This window comes from Rana temporaria, chromosome 3 (genome assembly GCF_905171775.1).
Source record: "Rana temporaria chromosome 3, aRanTem1.1, whole genome shotgun sequence".
Taxonomy (NCBI): Eukaryota; Metazoa; Chordata; class Amphibia; order Anura; family Ranidae; genus Rana; species Rana temporaria.
This window is the reverse complement of record NC_053491.1, coordinates 30715277-30735587: the sequence shown is the minus strand read 5'-3', so window position 1 is coordinate 30735587 and position 20311 is coordinate 30715277. Positions and strand designations below refer to the sequence as shown.

Genomic DNA, 20311 nt, shown 5'->3' with positions numbered 1-20311 from the left:
AACGGACCACCATCAGAGGGGCAACATGTTCATATATTAAGATGTTGAAATGAAGGAGTGGGATCAGCCTCAAATGAGGTAACCTTGCCTACCATAGCAAAACATTAGGTCAGGTAGTAGTACTGTATACATTTGGAACAAAAAGACAACACAAACAACAAACAGGTACGTACCAAAGTTATTTGCGTATCAATCTAATCGCTCACGCCAATGCCTATCGATTCGCCACAAAGTTGATAATAGAAAATACTAAAGGAACACCATTCCTCTACCTAGAGAACATTCCAATTCATTGTTTTGGGGACCTCCACATGTTCGAAGAGAGCCAATTCTAGAAGAGCTGAGTGCCTGGGTCAGGAACCCATTCCAAACCACGCTGCCCATTTCCTGGTGAAGCGTTCTCTCTTGCCCGTACAGGTTGCTATCTAATCCTCAGCATCTTTGATCCCATCTAGCCCTCGTATCCACTCCTCTTTTCTGGGAATCTGTGCGCGCTTTCAATAGACTGGAAGTAAGTGCTTTGCTGCATTTAGAAGCAATACACTTTTCTTATACTGACTTATCGGTTGAGGAGGGACATGTCTATGCCAAGAATATCTTAGATCTGGGCTTTGATATCTTCCCAAAAAGGTGCTATGACATGACACTCCCAATCGGGAAGGGTGGTATCCAGTAGTTGATATAATTCGGATATCGTATAGGTTCTTCGTCTATAAAAAATATGTTCAAAAGGGATAAGCGAGGATAGATCCCTAATCATACAGCCATGCTGCGTAATGAAATGATGGAGCTGTCGGTAATGGCAGAAGTCCATAGGAAATAGTGGTGCAACGGATCGTCATTGATCCGTGATCTGAACAGAAGATATTGATCCGAACCGAGCACACGTGATCGCCGGATTGATTTCTGGGGGGAAAAAAAGTTGTACGCATGTTCAGTACACACACAGCGTGGTCATTGCGAGTGGAGGAACGGAGGAGCTTAGAACTGTCTCTGCACAAAGTGTAATTTCTGAAAAAAAAAAGCATTATTAAATTCACTGCTCCCGAAACAACGGACCGTTTTTAAAACGTATTTTTGCATTGATACATGTCTCCTGGGGCAGGACCCAGGTCCCCAAATACTTTTTAGGACAATAACTTGCATATTAGCCTTTAAAATTAGCACTTTAGATTTCTCCCATAGCCTTTAACAGGGTGTTCCGTGGCTTTTCGAATTTGCCGCGAACACCTCAAATTGTTTGTTGTTCGCCGAACAGGCAATGTTTGAGTCGAACATGAGTTTGACTCGAACTCGAAGCTCATCCCTATTGTTGACTGATACAAGTATATGCAATAAAGCAGAACAGTGGTGTAGTGGTTAACACTTTCACCTAGCAGCAAAAAAGGTCACTGGTTCCAATCCCAACCATGACACCATCTGCCTGGAGTTTGCATGTTCTCCCTGGGCCTGCGTGGATTCCACATAGGGCTATTCCAGTTTCCTCCCACACTCTAAAAGATATGCTGGTAGGTTAATTGGATCCTGTTTAAATTGGCCCTAGTGTATGTATGAATGTGAGTTGGGCACCTTATGCCTCGTACACACGACCGTTTTTCATGTCATGGAAAAAAACAACGTTTTTATCAACGCGATTCCTCTCAAGCCTGCCTTGCCTACACACGATCGTGATAAAAAATGCTCGAGCAAAGCACGGTGACGTACAACACGTACGACGGCACTATAAAGGAGAAGTTCCATTCGTATGGCGCCACCCTTTGGGCTGATTATGCAAATTTTCCTTCTCATAATTTGCTTCTGAGAATGCATGTTTTTTTCCCCGTCGTTAAAGCCTACACACGACCGTTTTTCATGAAGAGGAAAACGACGACGTGAAAAACGCCGAAAAAAATAGAGCAGGTTTAAAATTTTCAATGGCCATTTTTCGCGTCGAGAAAAATTATCTGGAGCCTACACGTGATCGTTTTTCAGGACGAGAAAAACGACGAGGTGAAAAACTACCAGAAGAAAATAGAGGAGGTTCTTAATTTTTAATGCTCATTTTTTGCGTCGAGAAAAATGCTCTGGAGCCTACACACGATCGTTTTTAATGACCAATTTAAAAAATGGCATTTTTCTCGTCATGAAAACGGCCGTGTGTACGCAGCATTAGGTTCTAAGCTCCTTGAGGGTAGGGACTGATGTGAATGTATAATGTACGTATAAAGCTCTGCGTAAATTGACGGCGCTATAAAAGTACCTTAAATAAATAATAATAAATAAATAAATAAACTAAATACAAAGATTTATTTCAATTTTGGATAGAGTTACACACAATAGTTTTTCGGCATGAAAAAAATAGACGTTTTTAAAAACGTCATTTAAAATGATCGTGTGTGGGCTTCACATCGTTTTTCAGGCTTCTGGTCGGCAAGCAGTTAAACAATGTCGTTTTTCGGGTTGTAAAAAATGATCGTGTGTGGGCTAAAACTACGTTATAAACCCGCGCATGCCCAGAAGCAAGTTATGAGACGGGATCGCTCGTTCTGGTAAAACTACCGTTCATAATGGAGTAAGCACATTCATCACGCTGTAGCAGACAAAAAAGCGCGAATCGTCTTTTACTAACACGGAATCAGCTAAAAGCAACCCAAAGGCGAATAGAACTTCCCCTTTAGAGTGTCGTCGTACGTGTTGTACCTCACCGCGCTTTGTTTATCATTTTTCAAAAACGATGGTGTGTGGGCAACATCGTTTTTAATGATGAAGTTGGAAAAACTTTGTTTTTTGGACATGCTGAAAAACAAAGGGCCAGATCCTCAGAGCGAGTACGCCGGCGTATCTACTGATATTTGAGTTATTATTTTTTTTTGCGTAAGACGTCCGTGAATCGGGATGGACGTAACTCACATCTAAGTTAAAAAAAATGACGTCCTAGCGACATCATTTAGCGCAATGCACGGCGGGAAATTTTGGGACGGCGCATGCGCAGTTCATTCGGCGCGGGGACGCGCTTCATTTAAATGAAACACGCCCCCTACCCGCCCAATTTGAAATCCGCCGCTAGAAATACACTACGCCGCCGTAACTTACAACGCGAAATCGTTGAGGATTCGAAATTCTGCCAGGTAAGGTACGGCGGCGTAGCGTATCTCTGATAAGCTGCGCGGATCTAAATCTATGTGGATCTGCCCCAAAGTTTTTTTTCATGCCGAAAAACGATCGTGTGTACGCGGCATAAGGGAGAGATATAACTTGAGTCGCTGAATGATATCCCTCCTTATTATTTTCAAATTTATCTGTCTCTCTCTTTCAATGCAATCTTGGGAATTTAATAATATTAGGCTCCATTCACACTTGGAGGCAAATTTTAGTTTTTTTGGTTTATATACTGTATGCTATAAATGTTTATATGTGGTGTGATGATAATTATATTTCAGCCATGCTTTGCTGCAATGTGCTGCACTCATGAATGATTGTCTTGGGAGGTGATTATCAAGCATTTAAATTGGTGGAACAACCTAATCTATTCAATCCATGTATTTTACAACCGTGTAAAAAGTCAGATTTGTTTGGAGAATTCCCATAACCTGGCCTAAAGTCAAAGCTTGCCATCTGTTTTCATCGTTCAGTCCAACAGAGTTTTTCTTTTTTTATTTATGTTGCCTTTTCAACGGCGATATTACCTGGGCAAACCATGAGCTAGAGCAAGCATAGATCACCGAAATGAGTTCCCTGATACACCCATAACGCTATATACTACTTTTTTATCTTCCCTTCAGCTTTTCAGCGTATTTCTGTATTATACCTGGAAGAGAAATAAAACTGTAAAAGGAAGAAACAGAGGAGATATATGTCTTATTGTCCTACATAGAATCTGTCAGCTAGGAAAAAAATGCTCATTAATTCATTCGCTAATTAGATAAAAAAAAAAAAACATGTTTCTTCTGAGTAGAGATGAGAGGACTTAAAGTGTTACTAAACCCACAACAGTAAAATCAGTCTGTATATCAGTGGCGGCTGTAGGGTGCCCACGTGTCCCGGATTGCCCGGGACTGTCCCGCAATTGACATGTCTGTCCCGGGTCCCGGGCACCTTCATTCCGGGACAATACAATGTCCCAGAATGAAATAGAGGACACAGCCACCCCCTACTAACTAGTAACTACATTTCCGGAAACTGGTTGCTAGGGCCAGCGCTGCCTGGCGTCTTGCAACCAGTGACAATTTACTCTCAGACAGGGAGACCAAGAGCGAGGCCTGCGCCTAGTGCAGCACTGCTGTCCCCACCCACCTCGGCACCTCCTCCTTCTCCGGCACCTAGCGGCAAGCAGCAGGGACTGGTGTGATTTTCACTCTCCAGATAGTGATGCCACTCCTTTCCTTCTATGCATGTGGCTCATGCAGAGGGAGTGACAGCAGCACTGCATCTGGTGGCAGGCTATGGGTGGCAAGCGGCACTGCATCTGGTGGCACATTCACCTGACAAAGAAGCCGCCGCCTAATTCCCCATCAACCTCAAGACTACGTTTTCCCCTCATCTTTTTTGGGGGGAAGGTGAGAGAGGGGGGGTGTCCCTGAATGGCAGTTTGGAAATGTGGTCCCCCTAGGCGGCTGCCGGTACTGTATACTTTTTTTTTGGGGGGGGGGGGGGGGGGGGGGGCAAACAAGACACCCGTCAGCACCCACCCTCCTAAGACTCCCTGACCAATGGGGTCTCAGGACCGACTTTCTGATTGGACGAGAGGAGAATCAGGGAGACAATAACAAATATTAAATTTGCTATTGTCACACAACTGGGTGGGCTCAGGACGCAGTGCTCTGCGCCCCTAGCCCACCCTTTTTTGAAGCCAATTAGAGCCTCAAGCTCTAATCATGTGCTTAAAAAAAAAACCTCATTGAAATCTATGCGTCCTGCATGTAGATTATGGGAACAGCCGGTGCATGGATTGGGGGGGGGCAGTGCCCCTTTGCCCAGGATGGATGGGCCTACCACTGCTTGTCATACCCACTGTGAAACCTAAGAGGTAAATCCTCTGCATTGTGTAAAAAGGCTGTTTGATCGTCTTCTCTGATCCTTCCCTTTTTTCCACAGTCCCCAATCTATCTGCTGATAGGACAGAGCCTTGGGGCACTCTGCACATGCTCAGTTTGGTGTATATTGCTGGAGAGTTTTTGGGAGGGTGTGATCAGCACGGGTCCTATCAGCACTGTCCAGACAGAGGGTCAGGGGTCCTGCAGCCGCATAGGACAATCAAGGGAGGATGAAAACTCCTCCTACAAGCTTTAACCAGACACTGATAGAAGTCACAAGAGTGTTATACACTGCTAATGAGAAAAGGTATTTAGCAGTTTATATTTACTAAAATAATTGCATTTCCATGTTCTGTGTACTGTGGGAGACCAGAAATAGTGAATGCAGGGTCCTGGGTTTAGTAACACATTTTTAATGTTCCTCCTTACCAGGTCCCTTGCCGCACTCCCTGCTTTTCTGGGTTCACCTTTAATAATCTACCACTGTTTTCTTCTTTTACTTTTTTACTGTTTATTAGAAAGGATCTCATTAGACTAAAAGAGGCCTGGAAACTTGTTACATATAATAAAACAAAAAAAAATTACTGGCCCGGATTCAGATAGTAGATACGACGGTGTATCTCCTGATACGCCGTCGTATCTGAGTGCCGGCCATCGTATCTATGCGCCTGATTCAGAGAATCAGTTACGCATAGATTTCCCTAAGATCCGACTGGCGTAAGTGTCTTACACCGTCGTATCTTAGGCTGCATATTTACGCTGGCCGCTAGGTGGCGCTTCCGTATAGTTACGCGAGGAATATGCTAATGAGGTATTTACGCCGATTCAGAAACGTACGTTCCGCCGGCGCATTTCTTTACGTCGTTTACGTTAGGCTTTTTTCGGCGTACAGTTACCCCTGCTATATGAGGCGTAGCTAATGTTAAGTATGGCCGTCGTTCCCGCGCCGAGTTTTGAAAATTTTACGTTGTTTTAGTAAGTCGTTCGCGAATAGGGCTGGACGTCATTTACGTTCACGTTTAATCCAATACATCCTTGCGGTGTACTTTGGCGCAATGCACACTGGGATATTTCACGGACAGCGCATGCGCTTTTAAAAAAAAACGTCAAACGCGGGGTCAAGTGAAATTGAAATAAAACACGCCCCCAACATCCCCATTTGAATTAGGCGGGCTTACGCCGCAACACATACGTTACGCCGCCGTAACTAAGGGCGCAAGTTCTTTCTGCATACGGAACTTGCGCCCAAAGTTACGGCGGCGTAACGTATCTGATATACGTTACGCCGGAAGAAAGATAGAGCATTCTATCTGAATCCAGCCCACTGTGTGTTGCACATATGCTGAAAGTATGGTCAATAATTCCAATGTGCGAAGGGAGCGGGCCGGGTAAAACCAGAAGTGTTTTTATTGAAAAGTTTCTGCAATGACACAAACACATGACCTTCAGACTGATAGACTGGGTAGCAACTACTATTGGGTTCATACAAAATAATACACATCTATCTCTGTAATAACAACATTCACATATACAGGAATAATGTCCTCAAAGAAAATAATAAACAATTGTACATGTGTTGATATGTTAATTAATCACACAGCAGCCTTTACTGACCACAGGGGTGTAAATTAAATCACTTTCACCCTGTTTAGCCTTAAATATGCTCCCTCTTACCTGCAATTACACAAACATGTCCTTCAGACTGAGAGACTGGGTAGCAACTGCTATTGTGTTCCCACCAGAAACAAAGGTCAGTCTTTTGGTTCCCCTGCTATTAGCAATGGTCCCATTAGAATGTGCTCTATGTCAATCAGGCTTTTCACTCTATGCTGCCATCTACTGGTGATTTAATAGAAATTCCATGAGTTTTACTTTCGCCATTAAAAGAACTATGGGCCAGATTCACAGAGCAGATACGACGGCGTATCTCCTGATACGCCGTCGTATCTGTTGTTCTATCTATGCGACTGATTCATAGAATCAGTTACGCATAGATAGCCATAAGATCCGACAGGTGTAATTGTTTTACACTGTCGGATCTTAAGATGCAATACCGCGGCCGCCGCTGGGGGGAGTTCGCGTCGTAAACCAGTGTCGGGTATGCAAATTAGGAGTTACGGCGATCCACAACGGTTTTTCGCGTTTGCTACGTCGCCGCTAGTCTAGTTTCCCGTCGCAAAGTTAGTTTTTTTTGGTACCTTAACTTTACACAGCAATCGTATTGCTGTATAAAGTATGACCGTCGTTCCCACGTCGAAATTTAAAAAATGTCGTTTGCGTAAGCCGTCCGGAAATACGGAATTACGCTACGCGCATCGCCGTTCAAAAAAATGACGTCACTTCGCGCAAAGCACGGCGGGAGTTCGGAAACGGAGCATGCGCGGTAGGTCCGGCGCGGGAGCGCGCCTAATTTAAATGGCACACGCCCATTTGAATTGGCCCGCCTTGCGCCGGAGGCCGCCGGCGTAGGTTTTCATCGCAAGTGCTTGGTGAATCAGGCACTTGCGATGAAAAATTGCGGCGGTGTAACGTATCTACGATACGTTACGTCACCGCTCAGCTACGTGAATCTGGCCATATAATCTTTTTTTTATGGGTTACCTGGTTTTGACATCCTTTACATGTGCACCACTAAAGTGTTTGGCTTGAAGAAAAAGTGACAACCCTTCTTCCACAGCAGAAGCACCGAAGGCGTTGTCAAAGCCAGCTCAACTGTCCTTACTTGAACAGCTTCAGCACTTCTTGAAACTGTGAAATTTGAGGACTACTCCTTTTTCCTGTTACTTGGGGGAAATACCGCAGCTTCTTTGAAATGTCTGTCTTTGAAGCATTCTTGCCTAGATGCGCAAAAATGTTTATTTGATTTGAAGTGCGAGAAAGGCTGACAGAAAAATGTATTTTCAGCATTTTAAGATATTCCTTTTCAGGCATTAGTGTGGAAGTCAAAGGCATGATATCTCTGTGTATTGGCACCCTTCACAAGAGGGACATGGAGCTGAAGGAAGATTAGCTAAAGACTCCTATCATTTTAGAATGTGTGCAGTGCTGGCAATATATAGGAATTATTTTGAACCTCTGAAAAGTTAGCTTTAGTAAAGTGGGCTGATGCACCCTTTTCGGAATGACTCGGTAACAGAAACTGTTGAGAGTTTAATTAAAATACGATTACCAATATGTTATGAGCATGAGAACCCCTCTCCCGGAAGAACAGGTTGGGCTAGATTCAGCAACAACATACGGCGGCGTATCTCCAGATACGCCGCGGTAATTGCAAATCTGTGCCGTCGTATCTTTACGTCGATTCTCAAAGGCAGATACGTTGAAAAAATAGGCTTCCTCTGCCGACGTAACTTGAATACGCCGGCGTATAATTGTGTGCATATTTACGCTGGCCGCTAGGTGGCGCTTCCGTCGTTTTCGGCATAGAATATGCAAATGACCTAGATACGCCGATTCACAAACGTACGTGCGCCCGGCGAAATTTTTTTACGTCGTTTGAGTAAGGCTTTTCCGGCGTAGCGTTGCTCCTGCTTCTATGAGGCGTACGCAATGTAAAGTATGGACGTCGTTCCCGCGTTGAATTTTGAATTTTTTACGTTGTTTGCGTAAGTCGTTCGCGAATAGGGCTGGACGTAATTTACATTCACGTCGAAACCAATACGTCCTTGCGGCGTACTTTGGAGCAATGCACACTGGGATATGTACACGGACGGCGCATGCGCCGTTCGTAAAAAACATCGATCACGTCGGGTCACCACCCATTTACATAAAACACGCCCCCCTCATACTCATTTGAATTAGGCGCGCTTACGCCAGCCCCATTTACGGTACGCCGCCGTAACTTAGGAGGCAATTGCTTTGTGAATACAGCACTTGCCTCTCTGATTTACGGCGGCGTAGCGTAAATGCAATACGCTATGCCGCCGTAACAATGCGCCCGGCTACCTGAATCTAGCCCGTTGTTGTTCAACTGATTGAAGAAACTTCAATAAAGCAGTAAAAGCTGTCAAATGATTATTCCCAGATCTCCTGGTCTGTGATATGCTGTATTACATGCAATATTTGGATCATAATCATTGTGTCTTGTCTTATTTGGATTGAACGTGCATCTGTCATTTCTTTAACCACTTCAGCCCCAGAAGGATTTACCCCCATAATGACCAGGCCATTTTTTGCGATACGGCACTGTGACAATTTAACTGACAATTGCGCAGTCATGCAACGTTGTACACAAACAAAATTGACGTCCTTTTATTCCCACAAATAGAGCTTTCTTTTGGTGGTATTTGATCACATCATCTATTATATATAAAATATATGTAATAGATATTTAAAAAGGAAAGTGGAATGGGACTTTAATTGTGCCTAGGTGGAGTATGAGCAAAACATTGTATAAATACCACAATTATAAGAAAATAGACAAAGTTTTATTTGCCAACTATGGGCAGAGATTCCATAAAATCTGTTACAGTGTAAAACAAAATACAATTTACTATATCGTATCCAGGATGTGCAGGTCCTGGTGAAAGATGACAGTAGATGTTGCCTACGCGCTTCGTGGGAACCCCCACAAATAGATCATCAAATGGCATTAGATTATTGAAAAAGTATAAAGTGCAATTAGCATAGATTTAAGATGAGTAATGAGTCCCGTATTTTTCGCTCCATAAGACGTATTTTTTTCCCTGGGGGGAAATGTCTGTGCGTCTTATGGAGCGAATACTGACCAGCAGAGCCGCTGATAGGGGGATTGTTTCGGTGACAGAACGATGCCATATGCATCTCTCTGCCCCAGCTAAATCCTATTTCTCCCCTGCCTTCAGTAACTATAGGTAGAGAAACAAACGGCATTGTTCTTAAATTAACATAATTCACATGTAAATCGCACATGCATTGTTATGTAAATGATGCCGACTGCTGCAATTCATATGCAAATTACGCCCCATCCTCTGCATGCCGCCCACCTAAAGAATGTAAACAGCATACAGGTGAGCATAGGGGGCATGTAGAGGTAATCAAAAAGGGGGGCTTGAGGTGCAGAGGAGGTGTGCAGTCAGAGGTGAGCAGAGGAGGTGTGCAGTCAGAGGTGAGCAGAGGAGGTGTGCAGTCAGAGGTGAGCAGAGGTGGTGTACAGAGGTGCAGAGTTGAATGGGAAGAAAGGGTTGGAGTGCAGAGGTGAGCAGAGGGGGTTGAGGAACAGAGGTTAGCAGATGATGAGTTAGGCCTTGTACAGACGGCCGAACATGTCCGATGAAAACGGTCCGCGGACCGTTTTTATCGGACATGTCTGCTGGGAGGTTTTGGTCTGATGTGTGTGTACACACCATCAGACCAAAATCCCAGCGGACAGAGAACGCGGTGACGTAGAAGACACTGACGTTCTCTAACACGGAAGTTCAATGCTTCCACGCATGCGTCGAATCAATTCGACGCATGCAAGGGATTTCGGGCCGCTGGTTATACGTCATAACCAGCGGACATGTCCGATGAGTCGTACTAACCATCGGACCTGTCCGACGGACATCTTTCCAGCGGACAAGTTTCTTAGCATGCTAAGAAACTTTTGTCCGCTGGAAACCTGTCCGCTAGGCCGTACACACGGTCGGACATGTCCGCGGAAACTGGTCCGCGGACCAGTTTCAGCGGACATGTTCGTTAGTGTGTACGAGGCCTTAGAGGGGCAGAGTTGTACTGAGAGGGAGATACGAATGCAGAGATTAGTAGAGAGATGGTGGGATTACTGTAAATACACCTGTTACTGTATATAACTAGTCAGTGTAAATGTCTCCATTACATTGGTGGTTGATGTAAATACTCCTGTTGTGTTGGGGTCAGTGTAAATGTCCCAGTTACATTGGGGATGGTGCCCCCTTACATTGATTGTTAGTGTAGAAATATTATTTGGTTATATTTTATTAAATATTTTAGTCCACCATTTGGTTCCGATTTTTTTTTTCACATTTTCCTCCTCTAAAACCTAGGTGCATCTTATGGTCAGGTGCGTCTCATGGAGCGAAAAATACGGTAGATATCAACATTTCATACATGGCATATAACTTGATTCATATACGAACATCATGTTATTTCAATACAGAACTTCAAAAAAATATATTTTCTACTCTACTTTTTAAAATAAAGCATACGGTTACATATTATACCCCTGTAAGTGCAGCAGTGTCTCACAAATGCCGAAAAAGGGGGGTGGTTTGGGGAGGGGGGAAGGGTTGGAACATCAGATGTCTCTCTACTTCCCTGAGAACGGGGATCTGTCTGTTTACATTGACAGATCCCCGTTCTGGCTCTCTGAAGGGCGATCGCGGGTTTCCGGCTCTTGCAGCCGTGCCAACCTGCCACAGTATAATGACAGCGGCTGGTCGGCAGTGGCAGCCCATCCATATGGGGCACCTAGGCGCCACCCCCCCCCCCTTCTCCTGTAGTCACAAAAAAAAAAAAAACTGGCCCTTTAAGAATTTTTATTTTGCTTAAAATGTAGTTTTTACTTTTTACTAACTGCAGTGATGGCGGCCGTCTATAGAGGGCGCTGCAGCGCCACCCCCTCTCGCAAATAACATACATTCATGTATTGCATTGCATGAATGTATGTTATTGCATGAATGTAACCTGATTGGCTGAAGCGTCATCGAGGGCGGGAGAAGACATCGAGGGACATGGAAGCAGAAAGGTAAGTGCATTTTACAGGGCACAGCGGCGACAATGGGCACAGAGGCGACAAAGGGCACAATGGTGACAAAGGGCACAGTGACGACAAAGGGCACAGTGGTGACAATGGGCACAGTGGCAACAATTAAAGGGCACAGTGACATGCACAGTGGCAACAATGGGCACAGTGGTGACAATGGGCACAGTGGCAAAAATTAAAGGGCACAGTGACATGCACAGTGGCAACAATGGGCACAGTGGTGACAATGGGCACAGTGGCAAAAATTAAAGGGCACAGTGGCATAAATGGGCACAGTGGTGACAATGGGCACAGTGGCAACAATTAAAGGGCACAGTGACATGCACAGTGGCAACAATGGGCAAAGTGGCGACAATTAAAGGGCACAGTGGTGACAATTGAGGGGCGCAGTGGCTGCGTTTGATGGCATGGCACAGTGGTGACAACTGATGGCACAGTGGCTGTGTTTGATGGCATGGCACAGTGACTGCGTTATATGGCATGGCACAGTGACTGCGTTTGATGGCATAGCACAGTGGTGCGAATTGATGGCATAGTGACTGCATTTGATGGCATGGCACAGTGGTGATAATTGATGGCACAGTGGCTGCGTTTGATGGCATGGCACAGTGGTGACAATTGATGGCACAGTGGCTGCGTTTGATGGGCACAGTGAGGCTGCAATTTTTTTTTTTTTCGTTTGCGCCCCCCCAAAAATTTGGAGCACCAGCCGCCACTGCTGGTCGGCAAGCATTTAATGGTCCTAAACTGGACTCGGCAGTTGGTGATGCCTGCACATACCTTTGGGTCCTTTCATACGGCTGTCATCTATTCCGATTAGCAGGGGATTCATGAAGAGATACCCTGCTGAGCAGGTGATGAATAAATTGGATGACATCTGTCAGTTTTTCTTCTCCACCGGAGGTGCATAGGATGCATTAAGGTGAAAAAACATGAAGGTTTACAACCCCTTTAAACAGGTTTTTGTTAATTCGGATATTTCTGAATTAACAAATTTGTCGAAATTCAGAACAAAATGAAATGCACAAGTCTACTACAAACTACAGTCACATGTGAGCCCATCATTACAAAGTAAATCAAACACAGGGAATATAACTACACACGAGAGGATTTATCCGCGAATACGGTCCAGCGGACCGTTTCCGCGGATAAATCCTCTCAAGGATTTCCGCGGATTTCCATGCGATGGAGTGTACTCACCATCGCATTGAAATCCGCGCGGAAATCCTCTGGCGATGACGTGTCGCGCCGTCGCCGCAATTATGACGCGGCGACGTGCGCGACGCTGTCATATAAGGAATTCCACGCATGCGTCGAATCATTACGACGCATGCAGGGGATCCCTTCGGACGGATGGATCCGGTGAGTCTGTACAGACCAGCGGATCCATCCGTTGGGATGGATTCCAGCGGATAGATTTCATAGCATGTCATCAAATATTTATCTGCTGGAAATCCATCCCCGGGGATAAATATCCGCGGAAACAGATCCGCTGGAGTGTACACCATAGGATCTATCCACTGAAACCCATTCGCTGGGATTTTTCAACGGATGGATTCTATCGTGTGTATGGGGCCTAATACCAAATTAAAATAACAAAAACATTTGAAAGTACAACGCCTTTAATCATTAATATAGCTATCGCTGTCATTGTTGGACTGGAAGTAAAAGCGGACAGCCCATGCCTGCACATTCTGAATAATAACTATGTTTGGGATTTGTTTCCATTCATTATGCATCATCTTGCGTTAATTTTAGGACTTTCTACATTGATTACATAAGAATGAATGGAAGATAATTATTTTGTGTTATGCAATTCCCTTACTGTTTTCACAATAATGCTTTCCATTTTAAGATTTCTATTTCAGTAATTAAATATGCCAGCATGTTTCTAAAGATTGCACGCATCTAAATCTTAAAATGTATTCTATTCTCAGAAAACAAACACTTTTATAGGATCATTTAGACACTTTTATTGTAAAATACGATGCCAAAAGAATTTTATGTTCAGTTATTTAGATGTCCTCAATTACAGGCAGTCCAGTGAGACACAAAGAATGATCGAGCCGACCAGTATTTTCATCCTGCTGTTGGCATTTGTACCCCAAAGTGTCTCTGGGGTTGGCCCACTTAAAGGGGTTGTAAAGGTACAATTTTTTTTTCCATAAATAGCTTCCTTTACCTTAGTGCAGTCCTCCTTCACTTACCTCATCCTTCCATTTTGCTTTTAAATGTCCTTTTTTCTTCTGAGAAATCCCCACTTCATGTTCTTCTTCTGTCTGTAACTCCACACAGTAATGCAAGGCTTTCTCCCTGGTGTGGAGTGTCGTGCTCGCCCCCTCCCTTAGACTACAGGAGAGTCAGGACGCCCACTAACACACAGCTCCTTTCTCTATCTGCAACGTAGAGAGCATCCTGACTCTCCTGTAGTCCAAGGTACCAAGGGAGGGGGCGAGCACGACACTCCACACCAGGGAGAAAGCCTTGCATTACTGTGTGGAGTTACAGACAGAAGAAGAACATGAAGTGAGGATTTCTCAGAAGAAATAAGGACATTTAAAACCAAAATGGAAGGATGAGGTAAGTGAAGGAGGACTGCACTAAGGTAAAGGAAGCTATTTAGGGGAAAAAAATTGTACCTTTACAACCCCTTTAACCCTCTAGCTTTGGCATGTCCAAAGTCCGGCCCGCAGGCCAGTTGCGGCCCGTGGCCTGGTTTTATACGGCCCCCACTTGCAATTTGCTTTTATCACTTTTGTGGCCCCCCCAAGCTCCGCACAGAGTAAGGCCCCGTACACACGAGAGGATCCATCCGCTGAAAAATCTCAGCGGATCGGTTTCAGCGGAAAGATCCCCTGGTGTGTACGTTCCAGCGGATATTTATCCGCGGAGATTTCCGATTTCCAGCAGATAAAAATTTGTTAGCATGCTAACAAATCTATCCGCTGGAATCGGCTCCAGCGGATCGATCCGGTGGTCTGTACAGACTCACCGGATCGGTCCGTCCGAACCCGTCCCTCGCATGCGTCGTAATGATTCGACGCATGCGTGGATTTCCTTATATGACAGCGTCGCGCACGTCGCCGCATCATCATCGCGGCGACGGCGCGACACGTCACCGTGGTTGAATTCCGCGCAGATTTGGATCCGATGGTGAGTACATGCCAACGGATCCAAATCCGCCAGAGGATTTATCCGCGGATCAATCCTATAGTGTGTACCAGGCCTAAGGATGAGCTTGGTTTAAAAAATAAAATAAAATATATATATATTCTAAAATCCCTGAGCGGCTCTCACTGATAAGCAGGGCGTGTTGCTGGGGCGTGTGACAGCGTGCATCGCCAATAACAGACACCGAGTCATTTCCCAGTCCACAGCTGCAGAGCTCTCAGTGCCTGTGATTGGTGGCAGTGATTGGCTGCGGCACTGCGTGCTGTCAGTGTCCTAGCGGGCTCGCCCGAGGTCATCCTTGCAGTGAGAGGCACGCGAGGATTTCTCAGGGGATAAGATAAGTTTACCACTGTAATGGATATAAAGCAAGTATTTAAATATATATAAGAATTAAAAAAAACAAGCTCATCCTTGCCATGAGTGGAGCTTGGGGGCCACAGAAGAGATAAAGGGCAGATTTATCAGGGGATAAAGAAGAGAAAATATATATTTTTTACAACCTGGCTCATCCTTACCCTGAGAAGAGCTCTGGGATTTGTTGGGGCCCAAAGAGGAGATATATATATATTCACCACACACAGCCACGAAGGCAGGAGAATTATTTTTGGGCAGTGTATTAGAGCTCCGACGAACACACTTACACCGAATCTTAATGGTTCAAAGAATGTCAGGGAAAATGGTCGACCCTCGCGCACGTTCACTTTATCAAATCTGGCACTCTTTCAAAAACGTTTGTACACCCCTGCTCTAGCTGGTTCAAGCACAAATGGCATTCATTTGTTACAGGTATTTATAAAGCACTGGCAATTTATGCAGTACATTACGTATGGTACTCTATATTGTACACATCAGTCTCTGCCCTCAAGGAGCTTACAGTTTAAGTAGACATGTACGGATCGTTTCATTCCGAATAAATATTCTGACCAATTTTTCGTTATTCGGAGATTTGGTAGTGCAACCCTAATCGATATTCTGGATGATGGTACGCCCCCCTTAAGTATTTATTTATTTCCCACCTTCAGAGGTTACATTTCACGGTAGTGCAACCCTGTTGGAGTTGGGAGTGCACCACAAGGTAGTGAACCCTATGGCAGACTGCTGCGAATGGAACACAGAGTGGATATTGGAGGCAGGTCCACTGGAGCACAAACAGGGATCCCACAGGAAGCTTGAGCCCAAGATTCCCCCGGGGCGCGGAGTCTGAAGCCTCGTACACGCGACCAAGGAACTCAATGGGCGAAACACATCGTTTTGCTCGTCAAGTTCCTTGTTAGGCTGTCGAGAAACTCGACAAGCCAATTTTCTCCATTCCCGTCAAGGAAATAGAGAACATGCTCTCTTTTTGACTCGTCGAGTTTCTCGACAGTTTCCTCGACGAAAATGTACACACGACCCGTTTCCTCTGCAAAAAATATCTCCCAGCAAGTTTCTTGCGTGTGTACGAGGCCTAAGATCCAGCAGGTATTCACCAGAGTCTCTAGTGGTGAGGATGGCCTTAGCTGCAACTCAATCCAGGTCACGGCCCTCAGAGTCCCCTAGCTCACACTCCGTAGGGCATAGAGGAGAGAGGGGAAGCAGCCACTCAGGATACAAGAGATAGTGAGGGGTAATCCAAGGTCAGGGCGACAAGCAGACAGGATAAACAAAAGACAGGCCAAAAGTTAGGGTCACAAGCAAACAGGAATAGTCGGGGACAAGCCAAGATTGGTACACAGAGATAAACGTAGCACACGGCAAGCAGGAACCCAAACACACAATGCTTAACAAACAACGTTGATCAGCAAGGCAGACCCGCAGTGCACTGGTTAATATAGAGTTCCTGATATGGCCTGGGGTGGAGCCATACAGGGAGAAGAGATGATAAAAGCAGCCAGGTGAGAGTGTCAGGCCTCTAGGGTGAACACATGGAGAGGAAGGTAAACTGCCAGACATTACTGCATATCCATGACAGATACAGTGTTGCATGACTGCTCAATTGTCTTTCAAAGTGTGACAGCGCTGAAAGCTGAAAATTGGTCTGGGCAGGAAGGGGGTGAAAATGCCCAGTATTGAAGTGGTCAATTAAGTCAAATTCATAAATGTATGCTAGCTCCATTAAGAATATATTCAGTGATATTTTATTAAACACAAAATGCTCTCTTTGGTGTGTTTTTTATATCTGCCCAGAGTTCACCCTTAAGGGCAGTACAGAACCCAGCTGTTTATTGTGTGACTGAATACATTCCCATTCCTAATGTAGCTGTTTACAGTGTATACTTCATGTGTCCTAAAAACCCGGTAGCATTGTTTTGGAATTTATCAAATTTTTATCATCTGAATTTTAGAAATCTAGGCCATGCTTGGACAAAACAGTTTTCCAACTTTAAAGCGGGAGTTCACCCGAATTTTTTTTTTTAACATTAGATTGATGCTCATTTTGTCAAGGGGAATCGGGTAGTTTTTTTTAAATCGAAGCAGTACTTACCGTTTTAGAGATAGATCTTCTCCGCCGCTTCCGGGTATGGTCTTCGGGACTGGGCGTTCCTATTTGATTGACAGGCTTCCGACGGTCGCATACATCGCGTCACGAGTAGCCGAAAGAAGCCAAACGTCGGTGCGGCTCTATACGGTGCCTGCGCACCGACGTTCGGCTACTTTCGGAAAATCGTGACGCGATGTATGCGACCGTCGGAAGCCTGTCGGAAGCCTGTCAATCAAATAGGAACGCCCAGTCCCGCAGCCCATACCCGGAAGCAGCGGAGAAGATCTATCTTAAAAAAAAACACCCGATTCCCCTTGACAAACCGAGCCTCAATCTAATGTTAAAAATTAAATTTTTGGGTGAACCTCCACTTTAAATCTGTAATTTAAAGGCATAACAAAAATAAAGAAGCTTTGATTTGTATTTTACTGTGCATTTCATTCTTAGATTTATCTAACATAACTGTCTTTTTGTTTGTATTACTAGCATGGGATTACGCCAAAAAACATGACTCATAAGAGCACAATGGACTGCTGCTGTTGACCTTGGTTTTGGATATCCTTGATTGTTACTCGAGAGACTCCGTGAAACAATTTTCTCCATTAGGCTTTAGAAAACACTGATATTCTTTTACAAAAAATCCAACACAAAATGGAAGATGGCTACAAAAACAGTTCCAATTTTTACCAAGGAGCACGAGATATAGCTAGAGAGGTAAAGAGACAGAGCAGCAACCAAGCCATGGATGATTACTCACGGTACCAAGATAATACTTACGGAGGATACTCATCAAATGATGGCTATTATAATAGTGGAGATCATGCAAACCAGGATGAGGATGCCCAGAGCGATGCCACAGAGGGTCACGATGAAGAAGATGAGATATACGAAGGAGAGTATCAGGGTATACCGCATCCCGATGATATAAGGGCTCATCGTAAGGATCCAGCCATAAAGGATGAATTTAAAGACCATGCTGATCTTATGGCAGAGCGGATGGAGGATGAAGAGCAATTAGCCTACCAGTATGAAAACATAATTCAGGAATGTGGACATGGGCGTTTCCAGTGGACCCTCTTCTTTGTTTTAGGGCTTGCCTTAATGGCTGATGGGGTGGAAGTCTTTGTAGTTGGATTTGTGCTTCCCAGTGCTGAGAAGGACATGTGTTTGTCACGTTCTAACAAAGGAATGTTGGGTAAGCATCTTCATGAGACAGTTTTTCTTTAGATTAACATAATGTAATTTCCTATTTGTTATGCATTTTGCGATGTGTAAAGCCCAACTCTAGCTTTGCTTTGTATAAAACACAGAAAATACACAGAAAATCTGCGCTCACGAACATCTACAGTTCATAGTAGACCCAATATTGTAGGGAAAGAATAAAAGTTTCCAATAAAATATTTGGGAAGAAAATCCATTTATTATAGATCAGCTCCAATCATTTATAAAGTCCATATAAACTTGTATACAAAGTTATGCAGACTGTATGGGTATGAAGTAAAATCAGCAAGCAGCTAGCAACCAATCCATGGGTTCAAACCTCCCGGGTTCGATAAACATGAGTTATTATTTTCAATTTAGGGTTACCTTTATCCTCATCTAGCGCCAGTGATTCTTTTGTGTATTTGTATAAAACACAGAAGGGTTAGACCAGTGTTTTATTTGTTAATTTTTTTGGAAAAAAACTTCACCCGGTGCCAAAAAAATAAAAATAAACATAATGAGGTGACACAAAAACATGCAACAGGTTTATGCAAGCCCTCTAAAATCAGAGGGCCTTGCCCTGATGCCCCGGCATTAGGCTCCAGACAGGGACTGGGGTACTTTACATTTGGTCCATCTGGCTGAAACCAGACGGACCCTTTTCTCTGGAGGGTCTGCCAAAACAGACCCACCCAAGTACTTGGTGGGGCTCCCCCGAAGCGAGGCCCCATGAGAGAGGTCGAACTAAGCCAGAAGGCCATGTCCACCCTCTCCCAAGACTTTCAGGGCAGGCCTGAGGACCTACATCCTACCAGTCACATGTGCAAAAAAAATGTACAAACATAAAAATACAAAAAGTGACAAACATAGCCCCGTACACACAATCCGAAAATCGGACGAAAAATGCCGCTTTCGAAACGATCGTACGATAATCAGATCGTTAGTAAAGAGCTTCCGAGAGCCGATCGGGACAGTTCATCTGATTTTATTCTATCGGACATGTACAGAATTTTTTTTCGTACGATGACAGATCGGACGATTTTCGTTTAATCAGTACAGCTGTTGTGCAATACAAATGCATTACAACACATGACCACTTCTGATTTTTTATTCTGCCGTACGAGAATTTTCGTGACTTTAGTAAACTCATCAGATTCGACGTGAGATTAGCATACAAATCGGATTGTGTGTAACGATTACCCAGCCCCCCATTTTACTTGCCTGAGCCCTGAAAAGTCTTGCGTCGCGAACGCACTTGATTGTTGCCCGGGCTTCTCGGCACTTCATTGGATAGATTGATAGCAGTGCAGCCATTGGCTCATGCTGCTGTCAATCAAATCCAATGATGTGGGCACAGGGGGCGGGGCCGAGTCCTGCAATGGGCGGCTATGGGCGCCAAATGCTGGACTTGGGAGCGCGCCCGCAAGGTAACCCCCTTGGCAGAGGGCTTCCCAGAGGGGGTTATCTAAGGGGGCAGAGGAGCCGAGAGAGCCGGCGTGTGACCCCAGGACAGCAGGATTGGGGCCACTCTGTGAAAAATGAACTGCACAGTGGAGGTAAGTATGACATGTTTGTTATTTTTTTTAAATAAAAATCGAACCTTTAGTACCACTTTAAATAATAAGAGAGTGGGGAGGAAGGGAGTGGAGAGGAGAGTGAAAAGTGGTCATTGTGTAAAACAATGTCCAGGCCCTCCAGCCAGGGTTAGACCAGCGGTGGTCAACTTACTTGATATACAATCAGTAAATGTAATGCCACAGAGGT

At 44.6% G+C, this 20311-nt stretch overlaps 1 protein-coding gene across 1 annotated transcript in view; it reads left to right on the top strand.

Moving 5' to 3' along the window:
* SV2B (synaptic vesicle glycoprotein 2B) overlaps positions 1-20311 on the top strand; it is a 171344-nt gene that overhangs the window by 77781 nt on the left and 73252 nt on the right. Inside the window, exon 2 of the mRNA XM_040342369.1 lies at positions 17831-18539. Within this exon, the coding sequence (XP_040198303.1) occupies positions 17996-18539 (544 nt within the window). The 5' untranslated portion in view covers positions 17831-17995. The remainder of the gene's footprint in view (positions 1-17830; positions 18540-20311) is intronic.